General features: G+C 36.3%; 1 protein-coding gene across 1 annotated transcript in view; it reads left to right on the top strand.

Annotated features, from left to right (window-relative positions):
* The window catches only part of LOC137763865 (bifunctional heparan sulfate N-deacetylase/N-sulfotransferase 3), a 146,462-nt gene extending 135,031 nt beyond the window's left edge, over nt 1–11,431 (top strand). Inside the window, exons 12-13 of the mRNA XM_068542324.1 lie at nt 6,542–6,644; nt 11,312–11,431. Coding sequence (XP_068398425.1) covers nt 6,542–6,644; nt 11,312–11,431 — 223 coding nt within the window. The remainder of the gene's footprint in view (nt 1–6,541; nt 6,645–11,311) is intronic.
* Nucleotides 11,432–21,106: the final 9,675 nt, after the last annotated feature.

Genomic DNA, 21,106 nt, shown 5'->3' on the forward strand with positions numbered 1-21,106 from the left:
ATTAAAACTTTTTTTAGTAGCAAAAAACAGTAGCCATAGTAGCTAAAATCTGCTGGTTCTCTAGATTACCTATGAAACAGCTAGAAATGCTAAGAAGTGAAAAAGAGAATAATCTACTCCAATTTCATATAAATTTGTTTTTAAAAGTGCTTATAACATTTCACAATCAGTATATGTTTATATGTTCTAAGTATTTTATATATATTGGTTCATAACAATACTATGTGATAGACACTATTAGCTCCACTTTTCAGCTACAAAAGCTGGGGCACAGAAAAGCTTAGCCAAAAGTCACTCAGCAAGTAAGTTGAGGAGGCAGGATTGAAACACAATCATTCCTCTGGAGCCTACACTGCCAATTTATTAAGCTCTTCAAATTGGCACAAGAGGGACTTCCCTGGCGGTCCAGTGGTAAAGAATCCACCTTCCAATGCAGGGGACATGGGTTCAATCCCTGGTCGGGGAACTAAGATCACACATGCCGCGCACAGGGCAACTAATCCCACGCGCCACAACTACTGAGCTCGCGCTCCTCAGCTAGAGAGCCCGCATGCCGCAAACTACAGAGCCCACGTGCTCTGGAGACCGCACGCCACAACTAGAGAGAAGCCTGTGCACCGCAAGGAAGAGTCCGCACACCGCAATGAAAGATCCGTCATGCCTCAACAAAGATCCCGCATGCCCGCCATAAAAAAATAATAAATAAATAAAATATTTTTTAAAAATTGGCATAAGAACCAGAGAAAAACAATATTGTAAATTTTTACTAATGAATAATATAACAAGAGGAAGTATCAATACTTCCTTTAGAAAACTGAAACCTTAAAATGAGCTTTTTAAGTTGTCTCAGACATTATAAAAAGAATCCATTTCTACAGAAATGCAAATCAAAACGGCAATGAGGTACCACCCCACACCAGTCAGAAAAGCCATCATCAAAATGTCTACAAATAACAAATGCTGGAGAGGGTGTGGAGAAAAGGGAACCCTCCTACACTGTTGGTGGGAATGTAAGTTGGTACAGCTGCTATGGAAAACATTATGGAGGTTCCTCAGAAAATTAAAAATAGAATTACCATATGATCCAGCAATCCCATTCCTGGGCAAATATCCGGAGAAAACTATCATTCAAAAAGATACATGCAGCCGTTCACAGCAGCACTATTCACGATAGCCAAGACATGGAAACAACCTAAATGTCCATCGACAGATGGATGGATAAAGAAGATACGGTATATACATATAATGGAATATTGCTCAGCCATAAAAAATGAAATAATGCCATTTGCAGAAACATGGATGTAACTAGAGATTATCATACTAAGTGAAGTAAGTCAGAAAGAAAAAGACAAATACCATATGATACCACTTATATGTGGAATGAACCTATCAATGAAACAGAAACAGAATCACGGACATAGAGAACAGACTGGTGGTTGCCAAGGGGAAGCGGGGAGGGCGGAGGATGGACCAGGAGTTTGGGGTTAGTAGATGCAAACTATCACATATAGAATGGATGGACAAGAAGGTCCTACTGTATAGCACAGAGAACTATAGTCAGTGTCCTGGGATAAAGCATAATGGAAAAGAATATAAAAAAGAATGTATATGTAGGTATAAGTGAGTCACTTTGCTGTACAGCAGAAATTAACACAACATTGTAAATTAACTATATCTCAATTAAAAAATAAATAAATAAAAATGTGATATATATATCAGTACATCCAATGGAATACTATTCAGTGATAAAAAGGAATAAATTTTGAAACATGTTAAAAAATAAATAAAAATAATCCATCTCCAGACACATTGTCACTTTGCATAATAAATGTGTAATCATAGTGATATGCAAATTAAAGCTACATTGAGATACCATTAGAATGGCTATAATCCAAAAGACAATACCAAAGGTTGGTAAGGATGTGGAGAAACTGGAAACCTCATATATTGCTGATGGTAATGTATAATATATGGCCACTTCAGAAAAGCAGTTTTGCAGTTTCTTAAAAAATTAAACAGAAGTTTACAAATAATCCAATTCCACTCCTAGGAATCTACCCCAAAAGAAATGAAAACCTATGTCCACAAAGAATTGTTCACCACAGCATTATTCATAATAGCCAAAAGCTGGAATCAATCTGATAAATGGATTTAAGAAAATTTGCCATATCCACACAATTCAGTCTTCGTTCACAGAAATGTTATTTCCGTGTAAAGACATTTCAAACATTCTTGCACCTTCTAAGTGTAATCTGAATGTTCCCTGGGATTCACTTTCCCAAGGGTAAAATGAAGGTCACATTTTCATTAATATAGAGATGTTACTAGTTGGAGGCTGAATCATTGGAGAATCTTGATTGTCCATGCCCACAAGTCTCCTCCAGTTATTTCTAAACATCCCCAGGTGATATTCCACACAAACTTAAGAACCAGTGCATTCCTGCTTTTTCTTTAATTCAACAAAGATTTATTGAATGACTATTATGGCATGACTCTGGGCACACAATGATAAAGTATCCCTGCCTCTAGGAAGGGGTAACCATGGAGAGACACTAAACAACACATAAAATTTTCTCCAAAATGTTCTCTTCCTGAAAGCCTTTAAAGAGAATCCTAGCCATTACTAGTTCCCACACGAAATGACTAGCTGCCAGTGCCTACACAAAAAGGTTGTTTCCTTGCTGTTCTACCAGATATTAGTAGTCTTGAGGCTAATTTTCAGAGGGACACTGTTGATATTCTGAAAAGATGTGGGAGAAGATCTTTCTCCATCTCATGTCAAGCTTCTTCACTTGGGCTCTGAATTGCTCACAAGGTCCTTCATCAACATCAATCCCTCACCTTCTCAGGCAACCTGAAAAATAATATGATCTCCCTTCTACCTTCCTCTCCTTTTTGTTTCCACGATGATACAGTTACACCACTGCTTGTGAACTTATGCTTACAGAACTTACAGATGTCTGGGCTAGGTGTCAGCTCCACAGACACACATTTTTCTCAATAAAGCCCAGCATGACAGCCCACTGCATGAGATGTAATCAATTAGCAGAGGTGAAAGAAAAACCTATTTTTCTTTTGATTTTTAATTTTAATATGTGTGAAGTTAGTGTTTCTTAAAGAAACATTCCGTCAGAAAGCTGCTCATTTTAACATAAGGCATGTGTATGTTGCAGGCATGTATCTATAGTTAGGTATATTAGCAAAAAAAATCATAATAATAGCTAGTCTGTATTCTGAATTTCGATCATTTAAACACTTAAAATGAGTCAGAATTCAGTTATGGAAATTACCAATAACAAAATGTTAATGAAAAATGTTTTATCAATAGCAGACTTCCAGAAATGTTGTTGTGTTAGAGCTTCCCAGCTTTCGTGTATAGATTATTTCAATCATCGTCTCTATTTTTTATTTTATTGACGTTAGTTGATTTATTAATGCTCTCCTTTCTTATACCTCAGACTATGAAACATTTATTCAGTTGCCTTACAGATGCAAACAAGAATATAAACAACATGGAGATATATCATATTGTGTCTTGATCCCACACAATTGCTTTGATAATGATCAGAAATGGGCTTTGCACAAGTAGGATGTGAGTAATCCTTTAGTGTCTCTAATATCCAAAGCAGGGCAGAGACAGAGATATAGGTTTGCCTTCTTTTCATAGAGCTATAAAGTCTACTACATTAGCTACAGAAAGACTACTCTCCAAATCACACATTCAATCACAATATAATTTTAAATGAGCTTTATTGATGTGTAATTTACATATAATAAAATCCACCCATTTTAATTGTACAGTTTGATGAATTTTGACAAACATGTACTGCTGTATACACCATCACAATCAAGATATAGAACATTTCCATTAATCCAAAGTTTCCTCATGCTCTATTGCAGTCAGTCCTTTCCCCTCACCCCTGAGCCCTAGCAACCACTCTTCTACTTTCTTTCACTTAGCATAATGCTTTTGACATTCCTCTTTGTTGTTCCATCTATCAGTAATTGGGGTTTTTTTATTGTTAAGTAGTACTCCATTTTATGGATATACCACAATTTGTTTATCCTTTCACCAGTTGATGGACATAGGGTTGCTTCCACTTGGGGGCTACTATGAATGAAGCTACCATGAACATTTGTGTACAGATCTTTGTGTGGACATATATTTTCATTTCTTTTGGATAAAGACCTAGAAATGGGATTAGTGGGTCATATAGTAATTACGTATTTAACTTTATAAGAAACTTTCCAAAGTGTCTGTAATATCTTAAATTTCTACCAAAAGGTGTAACAGTTCTAGCTGTTCCATATCTTTGCCAACACTTGGTATTGGCCTTTTTAAATTAAGTCATTCTAGTATCTAGTGGTATTTCAATTGTGATTTTAATTTGCATTTTCTTAATGACTAATGATACTGAGCAAATTTGCATTTGTTTATTGGTCATTCATCTATGTTTTTGATAAAGTGTTTATTCTAATCTTTTACCCAATTTTTATTGGTAATGTCATCTTTTTTTATTGAGTTCAGTTGTATATTCTGAATATAAGTCCTTTATTAGATTAACGTTTTACAAATATTTTTGCCCAACATGTGGTTTCTCTTTTCATTTTCTTAAGTGTTTTAGAAAAGCAAAAGTTTAAATTTTGATGTATTCAAAATTATCATTATTCTTTTATCATTCATCCTAAGAAGTCTTTGCCTAACCCCAAAATTTTCTATGTGTTTTTTCCTATGTTTACTTCCAGAATTCTTACAGTTTAGCTCTTAGCTCAGTCATGAAATGAGATTTCATTTCAAGTTAATTTTCATATACAGTGTGAGGTCAGTGTTCATATTTTCCATATAGATATCCAATTTTTCCAGTTCAATTTATTTAAAAGACTGTCCTTTCCCATTGAACTGCTGTGGCACCTACTTTTGAAAATCAGTTGACAGTAGATGTGTTGGTCCGTTTCTAGATTCTGTTTTGTTCATTGACCCATTGGTGCCAATACTACACAGCCTTGATTACCGTGGCATTATAGTAAATCTTGAAACTAAATAGTATAAGATCTCCAACTTTGATCTTCTCTTTCAAATTGTTTTAGCTTGTCTAAAACAAATCATTAGCTTGTATCTCCATATACATTTTATAATCATATTTTCAATTTCTACCAAAAAAAAAAAGTCCATTGGAGTTTTGGACTCACATTGAATATCTAGATAAATCTGGAGACGACTGATATTTTTAAAATATTTAGTCTTCTGATCTGTGAACATGGTATAGCTCTTTTTTGTTTATGTCTTATGTAATTTCACTTAACAACTGTAGTTTTCATTGTACAGATCTTGCATACATTTTGTGCTAAATTTATCCCTAGGTGTTTCATGTTTTTATGCTAATTTAAATGATTTTATTTCAATTTCCAGTTGTTCATTGTTCACACTGTAGTTTTAAGAAAAAGTTAGAAGCAGCATCCTGGGAAGTAGTATGAATTAAAGACAAAAGGAAAAGGTGGCCCTAAATGATAATTCTTTCTAATGAAGAAAAAATTATAGCAATAGAATCGTTGAATAACAAAAGCCATGTGAAAGAATCATCATTGCTGACTGTTACTTTCACTTTTATATTCAAGCATGGAAATTACTATTTATTCATAATGAATGATAACACAGAACATACCCAGAGACCAGTGAAGAGAAAAGGCCCTTTACCTAGGGTCAGGAGGCTTAGACTTGAGTTGTCACCGGCATACTGAAAAAGTATATAGTCCAAGATAAATAAACCTTGACAAGCACTTCCTTCATTTTCATTTTTTTATTCAACTAACAGTTGGTGAGTGTTCACAAAGAGCCAAACACTGTGCTAAGTGCCATTAAATGGGACAAATGCTATACTCCATATCATTAAGGGGTTATAAGAAAAGCTCAAATGAGAAAGGGTTATATGAAATATTTTGGTAAACTAAAATATAAGTTTAATGTGCTACTATTATTTTTATTACAATTATGCCATGAAAATCTTTTTTACAGGTGTTATTACTTTAATACAGAGCTCATACCAAAATAAGGAAGTGTCTCTGGAAAAAAATTAAATGGATCAGAGCTAGAGACTCCTGAAATTCATCACTCCATGACACACCAAAACCCTCTTCTTCTATTAACCTGTAACTGAATGGTACAAGTACTGTGTAAATCCGTAGATATGGATGAAGACTGACTTGTCATTTTTAAAACCTGCAAAGGGAAAGAATGGGCTTGAAATTTATAAAACTTTTTCCTTCCAGATGAAGGAGGTAGGCTTATTAATTTCTATTAATAGGAGACCTTCTGCTGACAGTTTTTCTATTAGAAATCTGGCAAACTCACAAATATGACAGATGGACTGAGAATTCAGAAGTATGCCAAAAGACTTTATGTAAAGTGATGCAGTCAAAAAATATGCCAGTTTCCTTGGTTATAGATTAATATCCAAATAAAAATATTCATGTTTTTGGTCAGTGTATCTTATAAGTTGCTTGAAAAATACTTTTTTGTTCTTTGTATTTTTTATTTTTTTAGGTTCGATTCTCATAAAGGTTTCTGGTGTCAATTACTGGAAGAAGGTAAAACAAAATGCCTTGGAAAGAGCAAAGGAAGAAAATACCCTCCAATGGATCCTGAGGTAACTATAGAGCTTAAAAATACAAACTAAATAAGCTAAATGATACATAAAAATATATCTATTTTCTTAGAAAAGTGATTAAAATAAAAATTCACCCTTTATAAAAATTAAAAGTGACATTTGGATTAGAATGCATTCAGGTTGCTTGTTTTGATTTTTCCAGTGATTATCTTACCTGTCATGCAAGAATAAAAGAAAACAATAGAATTTGCCATTTTGAATCAGAACAAAGAAGGCAACATCTCATTCCAAAAAGAATGATACATTCACAGAAATTTTAGCACTAAAAATGTTAACTGAAACCAAGGCAGGAAATATATCAACTGGAAATTGAAAATAGGCCCAAAAGATTTTATTTTCACTGTCTAAGTCACTCTCTAGTAGTAAGTGTGGCCTGCATAATAATATTAATTATTGGTATACTAAGTTTTGAACTGTTAATACGTTAATAAGATGAAAGAATGAATATATTTCCCAAATGTATAACATACTAGCAGATAATTTAGGCTCTGGAGAATGGAGACACCCAAACTTAGCAGTAGGTATGTAGCACTTCGTGTTTATTCTGTTCCAAATGGTGACATAATGATCACTTAAAGCTACAGTTTTCCCACTTTGTAGACCCTATATATTTACTTTGAAGCTTATTTCACATATATTAAAATTTATTAATATTATTTTGATTTCATAATCAGTCCAGTTAACATAGAGTTTGGACATAAGAATGCAAGTAGATTGATTTTGTAAAAAAAAAATTTTTTTAACTCAAAAATTAAGACATTATTTGGCATTGTTTTCCCACAATGTTTAATATATTATGGTAACTAAGAATCCTGCAGTGGTCTGAGAATCCTAACAGGGTATGAACTTGTCTGGATACTTTTTAATACTTGAAGACTTTGAGGACCTTTTTTCCAACCTGATAGAGACAGAGCCTCTATCAAGCTAAGCTCACTAAGCTCATAATTAAATTCTATCTAAAAGGCATTGTGGAGGTTCTTGTTCTTTTGATAAACAAATTGCATTCTCAGAACTCCAATTTTCTTTGGTGGGTTATTAAAATATACCTTCAGAGCACTATGAAAACAATCCTTACATATTAATAAATATTCAAGGGCAATCCCCATTGTATTTCAAGACAGTAATATAAAATATCTCATTTTCATGTACGTCAAAGCTATCTCTCTATATATTTATTAAAACTAAAACATTCAAGACACTGTAGAACATCTTCCTTAGTATTTTATTTCGCTCCTATCAAACACATACTGAGACATAATATGAAATTTGTGGTAGAGAAAGATAAGAAAAACATAACTTTTCAGGATATCATTATTTCCGTATCTCCCACCAAGGTTACTGTGTAATACATCCCTAAGATATTTTTTCTCAAACACCTCTGACACCAAATGTGTGAGTTTTCCATACCAAGCAATTCTCCAATTTTCTGCAGACACCAGCTAGGTATCCTGCAGTTTAATCCAATTCTGACACTAACTATTCAGGGTTAGTGCAGCCCCACAGATTAAGGGCTCAGCCCCACAGAACTGCCCCCTTCAGACTCCAGTAACAAGTAGTGGGTTCCCAGGTTACTCACACTTCTGTCCAACTTGGCTGCAAATCAGGGGTTCCCATGACCCCCTCATCAGGTTTTATAATTTGCTATAATGACTCACACAACCCAGGGAAACACTTTACTTCCTATTATTATACACAAAGAGGTACTTAGGACAAGGTCCAGAAGGGTCCTGAGCACAGGAGCTTCTCTGTCCCTGTGGAGTCTGGGGTGTACCACCCTCCCAGCACATGGATGCATTTACCAACCCTGAGTTATGGAGGTTTCGTTGCACAAGCATGGTTGATTAAATAATTGTCTATTGGTGAATAACTCAATCCTCTGTCCCTCTTCCCTTCCCTGGAGGTCGGAGGGTGGGGCTGAAAGTTCCAACCCTCTAATTATATGTTTGGTTCCTCTATAGCAACCAGCCCCCATCTGAAGCTATCTAGGGGCCCATTAAGAGTCAAGTCATTAGCATAAACTCAGAAATTCAGATAAGGTTTAAAGGAACTTATTGTAAATACGAAAAGACACTCTTTACACCCCTGTCACTCAGGAAATTACAAGGGATTTAGGAGCTCTGTGCCAGGAACCAGAGTCAAAACCCAAATATATATTTCTTATTATATCACAATATCATATACATACTGGATTTATTTGAGGGAGTAGAATAGCTGATTTTGTGCAAGTAGTGCCCAGAGAGGAGGCAAGAGTAAAGGGTCCTTCCTGGAGGTAATGGAAACACAAATGTGTACACAGATTAGAACAGGCAGTACTGTCACCACACTGCTTGCTTCTCCTTCTGCTGCAGAAAAACACCAGAACCCTTCCTCACAAGTAGCACCAAAACATCACAGGATGCATTTGATCCTGGAAATTAAGAATGCTGTTAGCCTACTTCCATTTTGACTTTGTTTATCAAAATATATTGTAGGAAGGGAATAAAAACTGACATTTTAAATGAACCACTAAGTCTATGACCTCTCCAAATCAACAGCATTTAATAGATTCTTTAATAATAGGCCAATAAACAACCTGATATTGAATTTATTATACGATTCCTTCTTTTACCATGTATTATTATTCCCTCTTATTACATTAATTTCATGAGTTTGCATGAAGTAGACTACGTTGGCATACTTAGCATATGTCCTATCTGTGATTTATCATCTAAAATAGTCAGTCCCCTTTCTGAATGATGGTCAGATAACAATGTATGTACAATAAATCCTGCATATCACTGAGTTCTGTCCTAGTAACTTTTGGCCTGAACATATTAGACTCTCAAATAGGACATGTTGTACTTTACACATCTCATATCAGTTATCTTGCCACATGAGGGAGCAGAGCAACAAGAAGAAAGGGTACTTGATTATAGGGACATGATTATAGGGACCAACATACACACATAATAGGGCACAGGACAAGGGTTTGGCTACAGAGGCAGCACTGATACAGGCAGCCAGGTTTGAAAATAATGCCAAAAAGACCAAAAAGTTGAGGTATAGTTGAGATAATCTTCAGTATCAGGAGGTACGATCCAAACTCCAAAGGGATGTGTGGTAGATATTGATCCCAGGAGGTTCAATTCTAAAATTAGTTAAGATGTTGGAGAATCCTTTGCCATATGGAAAATATTAGGGAGCAAGCTGGCAGGAGCTGGGCAGCCCCAGGCTGCTGTTGTTCCAAGGCTTCTCTCATAAAGAGGAACAATGCAAAGTAAGACCTTAAGAGAAAACACAGTGGGGAAGTTTGGAAACTCAGCCTCTGCACAAAGGCCTAGGGCTCAGCCCTGGACTCCAGGTCTGGCTGGCAGCAAAGGAGGCACAAAATGATCAGGCCCCCAGATGGAGTATCTGGGAATATGATTTGTCTCCACCTCTCTCTGGCCTGGGTGTACCAGCTGGGCCTGTCAGTGGTTTTAGAGCTAATGACCGAGGAAGACCAAAAACAGAAGTGAGACAAAGGTTTGGGTTCTCCCTTGATCGCAGTGATGGTTAGAATATAGCACAAATGTCAGTCTGGTTCCAGTGATCATAATGACTACAGAAACCACTATGTTACATAGAAATTATCAGTATAAAACAAGATGTTTTTCTATGGCCTTTAAAATGGGGTACCAGATATGACATTTTAAAAGGCTAGCACAAGGAATTAAATAAAAACTTTTTAAAGATTCAACTCAACTAAAAACCTCAGAATAGGGACTTCCCTGGTGGTCCAGTGGTTAAGACCCCATGGTGGAAAAACTAAGATCCCACACGCCACACCGTGCGGTCCAAAACAAATAATAAAAATAAAAAATAAAATAAAATAAAAACCTCAGAATAGTGTAAAGCGGGGAGGTACAGATACAGATTCAGAAATCCATCCTTCACAACATTCCCAACAATGGTCATTTAAACTACATATAAACCCTGCTAAACACCATCTTACAATACAGCACTTTCCATTTCTGACAATTTCAATTATTAAACTATTTTTCTTTATTGAAGGGAAATCTACTTCCCTATAAGTCAGGATAGTTTACAAGGCATTCCTTTCCTTCCTTGGGTCAAATAGTACAAATATACCAGGTTATAGGTTTACCTAGTTTACCTACTATATTTTTAAGGTTTACCATAGTACTGTTTTAGCAGTGAATATTTTGTGTATGCCTTAAAAGAGCTCTTAAGAAAATATTACCTTCAAGATCTAAATGTAAATTAATGATGACAAAGGAGTATTTTATTTTATAGATATACCAACCCAACTCTTATTCCAAAGCCAGGATAGTTTTAATAGAGCATAATATTAGACCCAATCAGTTATTACAGCTATATTTCTAGCAATTCAATCTAGTTATTTGAACATTTAATTCTGCACAAATAAATCCCATGTTTAATATGAAAACCCATTCCCTAGTGAAAACAGCGTATGTGTTTGGAGTGTGTATTTTGAAGAACAGAGTCACTGTGTTTATATTGTGCTAAACAAATAGCCCACATGCTTAATATCAGTTTTAAACCAGTATGGTTTACTTGACACAGATGTAAACATCGTCAAAGTATATGAAGTATACTTTAAAAAACAAAATTAAACGTCCTTTCATCTCCTCTTCCCACCTCAGAGCAGAGTGTTTTTATCCAGCTACTATCGGGACCACAACGTGGAACTCTCCAAGCTGCTGCACAGACTGGGGCAGCCCCTGCCGTCCTGGCTGAGACAGGAGCTGCAGAAAGTGAGATAGCACTGAGAGAGATCTCGAGAATGCATCTCCGTGGAATGCTCACCTCTCCCAGAGCTTCCCGGGGCTACCAAAAGGCGGTTTATAAACATACCTCTTCAAATGAAAAAAAAAGAACAAAGGTCCTTCCATGTGCTGGCATGTGGATGAGTAGAAACAAAACAAACAAAAAAAGTATCTGTTACAAGCCTTGAGGCCTATGGCCTTTCTCTTAACCCACATCGGAGCCTGTGGGGTCATTGGAGACTACTGTGCACTCATGTGGAAATCAATAGCAACCAATATAAATATCAAACACAAATGCAGAACTGTCCCATTTTGTAGTAATATTTACACTTTTATACATCAACCAAGATTCGGTCTCTGTAGATTTTTAGGCCACTGTTTGCCTGTACAATGTTTTCTTATTCTTCGATTCTATAAAGTGTCCTACAAAACAAGAAGCGAACGTCACAGTGTAGCATAAGACGCTAAAGGCCTAACATCCATGAAAAATGCTTGCCAAAATGTAAATCCACTGAAGTATTTAGAAAGAATTATAAATTACAGTTTGTGCTAGATCAGAGAGCGGAAAAGTTATATATGAGCTTTATCTGCATCCAAAAAAAAAAAAAAGTGCTATAGCAGAAAAAAAAGTGATTTTTTCATCCACATAGTCTAGTACATTTATGTAAAAGTTACTAACTTCTCTATCATAATTGTTATTCTGAAAGCTACATTGTAAAGCCATTGGATTGGAAATAGAAACACACTGAGTATACCAAAACAGTAAGAAGTAACGGAAAGTGTACTGACTAAATCCTCTAAAAGGGAGAAATTGTAGGGGTCGGAAGATACCTGATTGACAACCTATGTCCCTTTTCCGTGAGCTGCAGATCAACTCCGGTGGTCCTCACTGGTTCTACAGAAACGCTTGCATAGAATCTGACGTATGTGTCATCTCCAGAAACAGACTGACTTTTCAATGTGAATAACTTTTTTGTAATGTTCCCAAGAACAAAACCTATTAAATGAAAACTAAGGACAGTTTCTTTAGATGATATGTTAGGTTATTTACATTTAAATTATAGAAAAACTACATCGTTTCAGACAATTCAAAATGAAATTGTGTAATGTAGAGATTTATTACAAAAAAACAAATTGATATATGATTTTTGCAATGATACAAGGCAGAAAAAGATAAGCAAAGCCCAGTCCCATTTTTTAAGAACATTTCATACATCACTCTCATGGAAGACAATAGAACACAGTTAAATTTTTGAGTTATCTGCTAAATTAAATGGAGGATGTACCAAGATGAGCCAGGCATGGTTTTAAAATATATTTACGCTTAAATTCTTAATGATTATATGATTAATGAAGTATTCAGAAAAAGAAAAGAATGTCATACTTATTTTCCTGTGCTTATATTTACTTAGTTTTTAAATGTACTGTGCACATAAAAAATTTAAGTAGTAAATAAATTCCCTGCTATGATTACATAAGCCTTTATGAAATGTTATCAAAAGTATGATTAGGAAAAAAAAAAGATATGCCCAAATATTTTCATTGCCATTATAATATGTGAAACTAAACTCTATCAATTATGCACTAATTAGAAAACAAATTTTGAGATACTTCCACTAACTATAAATTTTTTAAATTGCATTATAATTATTAATTTAATTTTTTGTTTTATATACCCAAATGATATATTAATTTTAAAACAAACAAGCTATTAGCAGAAAGAATTAGACAAAGAACCAGGTTTTAAGATTCCTGACAGTAAAAGCAAAATCAAAGTCATTTGGACAAACATGGTACAGTCAGTCTCCATGCTTACTGCTACCATTTCTGAAGCAGCACATGCCCAGCATCCCAGGAAAATAAATACAGCCTTTAATCTCCACTAATTTCAGAAAACTAGCTTAAGAGGGTCATACATGGTGAGAATAGGCCCCAGTAGTTACATATGGTATTATGTTTTCATTTCAACAGCAACAGTTCTACTGATTTTAAAAAAAAAAGAAAAAGAAAGCATTTATGTTTCAAGGATGAGGTGTGCATTTAAACTTCCAAACAAAGCTGCTTTGGGCATAATTTTGTCTGGGTAAACTGAATCAACTAAACAGCTTACCCTTTAAGAAATGTTAAAAACACACTGGATGCTTGTGTAACGAAAGGAGAAAAAAGAAGAGATCATACCAAAATTTACTCATTCATAGTACAGATATTATGCTACCTAGAGCAGCAAACCTTTGCAAGGAATTTTGACCACTCAGTGTATCTGGGAGGCAACTCAAATTCTAGAGGACACACATAATTCCTGCATTGTATACTCCAGCTGGTTGTTATGCTCTTCTGGAAGGAACATAAATACATATGGGAAAAAATTGAGAGATAATGTAATTTTAAACTAGCTTTGTATAGAATTCCTTTTTCATTGCTTAAAATATGAAACTTCCTCAGGAAGAAATGAAATGGTTATTTCAATGTTTATAGCTATAATATTCTTGTCATTCACATTGAATGAAAATTAATGGAAACGTTTTCTTCTCTGAGTTTTTTAAAATAAAAAACCTGGATATAATTCTGATAGTAGCATGGTACCTCATATGTTCAACAATAAACTGTGATAAGAAAATGAAGAGTTTGGGCCTGGTAATTTTAGGTAATAAGTAGGCATTTCTTTGATTGTTTGTGTTTGCCTGTGACAGAGTGGGAGGTGGTCACAGAACATAGGTACCACTAATACAGTTCAAAATGGAGAGATACATGGAAAACTTCCCAGGAGGAAATAAGTTTATTTTTAACAATATCACCTTTAACAGATCTTCTAATCAATGTTAGTCATTTTTTTTTTTTAGTTCTAATAGATATAAAACAGTTCCTAGCGTCACTCATGAAACCAGAGAATAAGAGAAGCACACAGCTGTTACTTAACAGACTTGAGAACCTGAATAATTATAGCATTTCTTACTCCCAGTGCTCAGCTCTGCTCCCGACAAATCGGCGCCTTTCTTTAGAGCTTTAAAAGGCGTTAGCTAGGCTCTCTTTTATGAAAAATCTAGCAAAAACAAACTATCTGCAAAAAAGGGGGTCGGGAGAGTTAGACATTTATCTACATTTTCCACAAAACTTTCTTTTTCTCTAACCCAGTCCCTTTCTTTTCTAAACATCAGGTTTTCTCATATAGCAACCCACCCTGTCAACATGCACCAGTCGATTCCTCATAGGATTATCTCCCAGACACACAGTTCCCCAATCCAGAGTACATCTGACTCCCAATTTTCTAAGTATGCCATCCTATGTTCTATCTACTCCAGGACCAACTGGTGAGTGGCTAATAAACCAACCCCATTGATGTTAGCGGCTTATAATGACTTAACAATATTTTACTTTCCAGAGATATCAGCACTGCATTTCCAGGAGATATGTTTTAGGCTAAAGGCTCACTAACGGGGAGGCACTGAACAGTTCAAATATTTTAAAATGAAGGGATTTCTCTCTTTTGGAATGACACTCTATGGCTGAGGTTGGTTGGACACTCTATGGCTCTGCTTGGTTACCACCTACAGCATAGCTGCTGCCTTCTTCCGGCCCACCCCAGCCCATACACACACACCCATCCCCAAAGAGATGGCAGTCACGGAAACAGCAATGATTACTTGTGGTGGATAATCCTTAAGAAGTTATTTGCGTTGGCTTGAAATGTTTACCTTCTCTTCACTTACTTTACCCAAAAGCAAACCAAATTTTATAAGGTCAAGCCGTGAATTTTAGCTTTGAGAATAAAAGCTAAAGACACAGTGTGACATTGATTCCATTCCCAAGAAAATCTAGAATCTACTTTGAGGAAGCCTCTCACCTGTGGCCAAGCGTACCTAAGAGAATGTGAGGACCACTTTTCCCCATCCAGTGCTACTACTAGTTCTTGCTGTTTTTGTCCTCAATTTGTTGTCTATATGGTTCTCGATATATCCAGTGCTCTTAACAAAAGTCACAAACATTTATTCACTTATTTATTAGTATGTGAAATTTATTTCTTACTCTGCCCTTCTACCTTCTTCCATTAATCCTGTAACTATATTAATCTTTGAGTTTCTATCATTTCTCAGTCTATTCCCAAAAGTTTTGTTTTTTGTTTTTTGTTTTAACATCTTTATTGGAGTATAATTGCTTTACAATGGTGTGTTAGTTCCTGCTTTATAACAAAGTGAATCAGTTATACATATACATATGTTCCCATATCTCTTCCCTCTTGCGTCTCCCTCCCTCCCACCCTCCCTATCCCACCCCTCTAGGTGGTCACAAAGCACTGAGCTGATCTCCTGTGCTATGCGGCTGCTTCCCACTAGCTAGCTATTTTACATTTGGTAGTGTATATATGTCCATGCCACTCTCTCACCCTGTCACATCTTACCCCTCCCCCTCCCCAAAAGTTACACACACAAAGATTAATAAATCACTGAAATTGGAACCTGCTAGATTTTCACCATCTTTCTTTTTAGAGAAAGAAGAATCATGAATAGTGTCAATACGTGTTTAAGAAAGACATTCACTTGCCAGATTCAGGTCAAATATTTTACTTGCCTAGCATTCCCTTTCACGGAAGTCAAAGCAAATTTCTCAAATTAAATACTCACAGCATAAAGTCTCCAAGATATTGTTAGGAAGAATGTATTTACCCACATTTTATCATACAGAAAACTGAAACTGAATTAAATGTGAAACATTTCCAAAGCACACAGGATCTATGACAAATCTTACATAAAACTGTCTATATCAAGCTGTTTCTTGGTTATGAGGGAATAAATTAAGTGCAGGAAATGCCTGCTGTCTGCATTTCTGATGCCAAAATGCTCTATTTCAAATCAATAACTGAAATGGAAAGCAGATCTTGCTCTTAAATATTATGCATAATTTATACAGTTGGACCAGAGAAGATTGGTCTTCTTTTCTCTATTTGGTAAATACTATTCTGAATCTGAATTTTTTCAGTTTCAACCACTTTAAACAGAAATGCAAGCTCAAAATGCTATATACTCTTAGGGCTGTGCTGTATCTTTTCAGAACTTAATTTACATCTTTCAAAGCAAACAAAGCTTTTAAAAGCCCACAAAACATATGCCATCAAAAAATAGGGTTTGCTTCACATACAGATGAATAAATTGACAAACTTATAAGAAGTTAAAGATTCTAATTTTAAAAACAATAAAAAGCTATAAAAATGTAGTACTGGGACTTCCCTGGTGGCACAGTGGTTAAGAATCCACCTGCCAATGCAGGGGACACGGGTTCAATCCCTGGTCTGGGAAGATCCCACATGCCACGGAGAGACTAAGCCTGTGTGCCACAACTACTGAGCCTGCACTCTGGAGCCCATGAGCCACAACTACTGAGCCCGTGTGCCACAACTACTGAAGCCCGCACACCTAGAGCCCGTGCTCCGCAACAAGAGAAGCCACCGCAATGAGAAGCCCACACACAGCAACAAAGACCCAACGCAGCCAAAAATAAATAAATAAATAAATTTATTTTTTTTAAAAATGTAATACTGACAAATTCTCATTCCCACCTATGATCAACTTGATAAAACCATATTGTTTCTATGTCCAGCTAATTACAAGGATGTCCTAAGTACAACTGGAATAGTAAACAGGATAGATTAGACCAATATAGATATTGGTCCAATCTCTGTTCTTAACCCAAATGACACTGGGTAAGTCATTTTCCTTTGGGGGCCTCAATTTCCTCATCCATCAATGGAAGAAGTCAAATGTGATCATCCCAGCTCTTCCCCTTGCTTTATTTTATCATCAGTTATTGTAACATGTGACTCTCCCTGTCTCTCACACATTCTGCCACAGGGCAGGACCTGTGAATCATCTTGGTGGTAAAGCTGGAAGCAGAAAGGTGGCCTGAGTAGTTCAACCCCTTCTCCCTCACTTCTCTTTGGAGAACACCCTGGTCTGCTTTTGACCTGTGGTAAGTTCAGCAGAAATCTATGTTTAAATACATTATTTAAAGCTACAAACATAACCAAAAGAACTAGAAACAGAAATAAAAATATGCACTAAAAAATTAGGAAGATGAGCAAGAGTGTAAATGAGGAACAAGGGTCTAAATGAGCCAAACGTCTCATCCTTCATGTGGGAACCAACAGACACTGCTTAAAGTTCACAAACCAAGAAATTAAGGTAAATGATAGTTGGAATTATGGAGTTAATCAACGCAACTTGGATAGAAATGGTAAAAGGGAGTTAATTACCTTTGACAAATGGGGCTAGGGTGCAGGACCAGGGAGAAATATTTGAATTTTTATTTCCAAGTGCATGCACTACTTTTATGACGACAACAGCAACAATCTATCATTAAAAAAAAAAAAAAGTCTAAATATTTAGGCCCAACAGTATCCAATCTGGTGGGAAGATCACAGAGGCAAGAGAGCTAAGCAGCAGATTAGCATCAGACTTTGGCATCAGATGTTGGATGTTACCCTGGAGATTAACTAGTAAGTAAGACCTCGGTGGTGATGCAGAGCCTTACTTAGTGCTATAGAGCAATGGCTCTAAAAGTATAGCATGTGGACTCTTGGCAGACCCAAGTCCTCTTCAGGGAATCTCCAAGGTCAAAACTATTTTCATAATATACCAATTTATCATATTCCTTTGTCACTGTGTTGATATTTTCACTGATTCTGCAAGAGTAATAATGGGTAAAAGTGCTGGTGCTTTAACATAAATCAGGCAGTAACATCAACCTGTACTCATAGTCATTATATTCTCCACCACCACACGATCATTTACAAAGTCAGCTTCACTTAAGAATAACCTTGACAAAGCAGTAACAATTATTAATACTATTCAATTTCATGCCTTCAGTACCTGTCTTTTTAATATTCTCTGTTTCAAAATGTGAAGCATGCCTAGAGCACCTCCCCTTCTTACTGAAGTAGATAGCTATCTCAAGAAAAAGCACCTGAGCAATCGTTTGAGTTGCAAATTGAACTAGCTACTTTTTTTATTCAATTTATTTAATCTGAAAAGAACTAGCTACTTCACTCACAGAACATCATTTTGACTTAAAAGAATGACTGACAGGGAACTATGGTTATTCAGACTTGAGTAATTGGCAGACATTTGTTTGAAAAAGAACAAAGTGAGCCTGTCACTTCAAGAAAAACAATTGACAGTATTTACTGCCAATAAGATTTGAGCTTTCAAGTGAAAATTAGAATTGTGTAGAACTTGTGTCTACTACTAGGAGCTTAACAACAGGCTATTATTTAAATGCTTTCTTTGATGAGACTGATGGTGATATTAACAAATATAATTTTTTAATATTATATATTGAAATGTACAAATGTTTGGAATATCTGCACAACTCAGTAAACCAGTATTTTCCAAATGATCCATGCATGAGGTTACAAAATCATTATACATAGTGCAACCATTATAATGGTAAAAGACCCATTCTTAGGGCAAGATAAACTAATAGTTTTTAATGTAGCAGAGTATGAAAAGCTCATTGATTTGGTTTCAGATTCCACATTACAAATGACATTTAAAAAATACCACTTGTCAAGTTTTCTCATAGTATCAAAGAAAAATATCCACAATTACCTGAAAGGCTATAAATATACACTTCCCTTTCCCAGATACATATTTGGGTGAGCTTAGATTTTCTTCACACACGTCAACAAAAGCAACATATGAAAACAGATTAAATGCAAAAATAGATATCAGAATCCAGCTGTCTTCCATTAAGCCAAGCATTAAAGAGATTTGCAAAAATGTAACACAATGCCACTCTTTCACTAATTTTTTTTTTTGGAAAATAGTTTTTTTTTAATTAAAACTATGATCTTATTATGGATTTGCTCTTGTTGCTTTTAAATTAATTAGTATTTTTTAGTTCCTCGATTTGAATTTCTAGTACAGTAAATTTTTTATTAATTTATTTTTATTGGAGTAGAGTTGCTTTACAATGTTGTATTAGCTTCTACTGCGCAGCAAAATGAATCTAGTACAGTAAATATTGATATAACCCTTACAAAGAAAAGCCATGGGGGTCCTCAATAATTTTTTAAAAGATAGAAGGGATCCAGAGACCAAAAAGTGTGAAAACCACTGGCATAGGAGTTGAAAGTAATTTAAGTACCAAAAACCAAAACTTACACCATAAATGATAGACGAGAAAGAAAATAGGTGGAAAACCAGACTACACCTCCTATCACCTTCCCATTCCACTCCCAGACTGGAAGTTGCCTGGCTGGAGATGAAGGAATACTGGAAAGGGAGAAGGGAGGTAAACATGGGTATGAGTTTCTTCTCTCCCTGCTCTTCCTCCTTGCTGCCCAAGTGAGTCGTAAAAATGACAGGATGAGAGATCTTCCTTAAGACTGAGGATCCAAGAGGGGAGAAAGCTGTGTCCTACTTTCCATCTAAAAGTCGGCCAAGCAGCAATCTCCTCTGTGTGCTCTGCCCACCAATGGTATGGGAGCAAAACAGTAACAACAGGACCAGGTGTTCCAGGCATATGATCTAAGATTGTACAAGTTCCACAGGGGCACAGGAGAACATACAAAAATTCCCACTCTCCATGGAAGCTGCAAAACCCACTAAGTATAGGCCTATTTAGATCCAAAGGGACTGGGCAGCTAGGACCAGGAGGGCACCTGATAACTGCAGGGCATGGGAAGAGCCCAGACCATGGAAGCCAGAGGCCACTTACCAAAGACTGAACTTGATGAGATTCAACCAGTGCCAGCAGAAGACAGATGATGGCTGAGGCCAAGGTGTCACCCTCTTACCTCATGTCCAAGACCACCTTGGGAAGAAAGGAGAGAAGAATTCTGAAATTGACTGGGTTTTTTAAAAATAGAATTAAGAATTCCTAAAGTGATGAACCATATCTTAAATTGAGACCGTTACTGAAAACTAAAAAAGCTACATTTCTGCACAGGTTCTGGATTATAGAATTTATACCCACTATATAAGCATTGTATCCCAGGTTCAATTAGCAACAATGGAGATACATGGAAAAACAGCAAACAGCCAGGGTCAAGAGTATTGATAAACCACCTCAGTTAAGAAGAGCCAGGAGTGGGGAGTTAGTTTTTCGGAGTCTCTCCCATGTAGACATGTTGTTAAAATTTTGTTTGATTTTCTCCTGTTAATCTGTCTCTTCTCAATTTAATTCTTAGACCAGCCAGAAGAACTTAGAAGGGGAGAGGGCAATTTCTTCCTACCCAACAGCTGGGATGAGAATGGGATGAAATTTTACTGGCTGGACACTACTTGCCCCAAAGCTGTTGCAGTAAGAGATGCTGGGACACCTGACAGAAGCCAGCAGAAGCCGTGTGGCTGATAGGGTCTTGGTGCTCTGGCCGGGTGTCAGGCCTGAGCCTCCAAGGTGGGAGAGCCGAGTTCAGGACACTGGACCACCAGAAACCTCCCGACCCCACATAATATCAATAAGCAAGAGCTCTCCTAGAGATCTCTGTCTGAACACTAAGACCCAGCTCCACCAAACAGCCAGCAAGCTACAGTGCTGGATGCCCCATGCCAAACAACTAGCAAGACAGGAACACAGCCCCACCCATTAGCAGAGAGGCTGCCTAAAATCATAAGTTCAGAGAAACTCCAAAACACACCACCGGACGCGGCCCTGCCCACCAGAAAGACAAGATCAAGT

The sequence above is a fragment of the Eschrichtius robustus genome, chromosome 4 (assembly GCF_028021215.1).
Source record: "Eschrichtius robustus isolate mEscRob2 chromosome 4, mEscRob2.pri, whole genome shotgun sequence".
Taxonomy (NCBI): Eukaryota; Metazoa; Chordata; class Mammalia; order Artiodactyla; family Eschrichtiidae; genus Eschrichtius; species Eschrichtius robustus.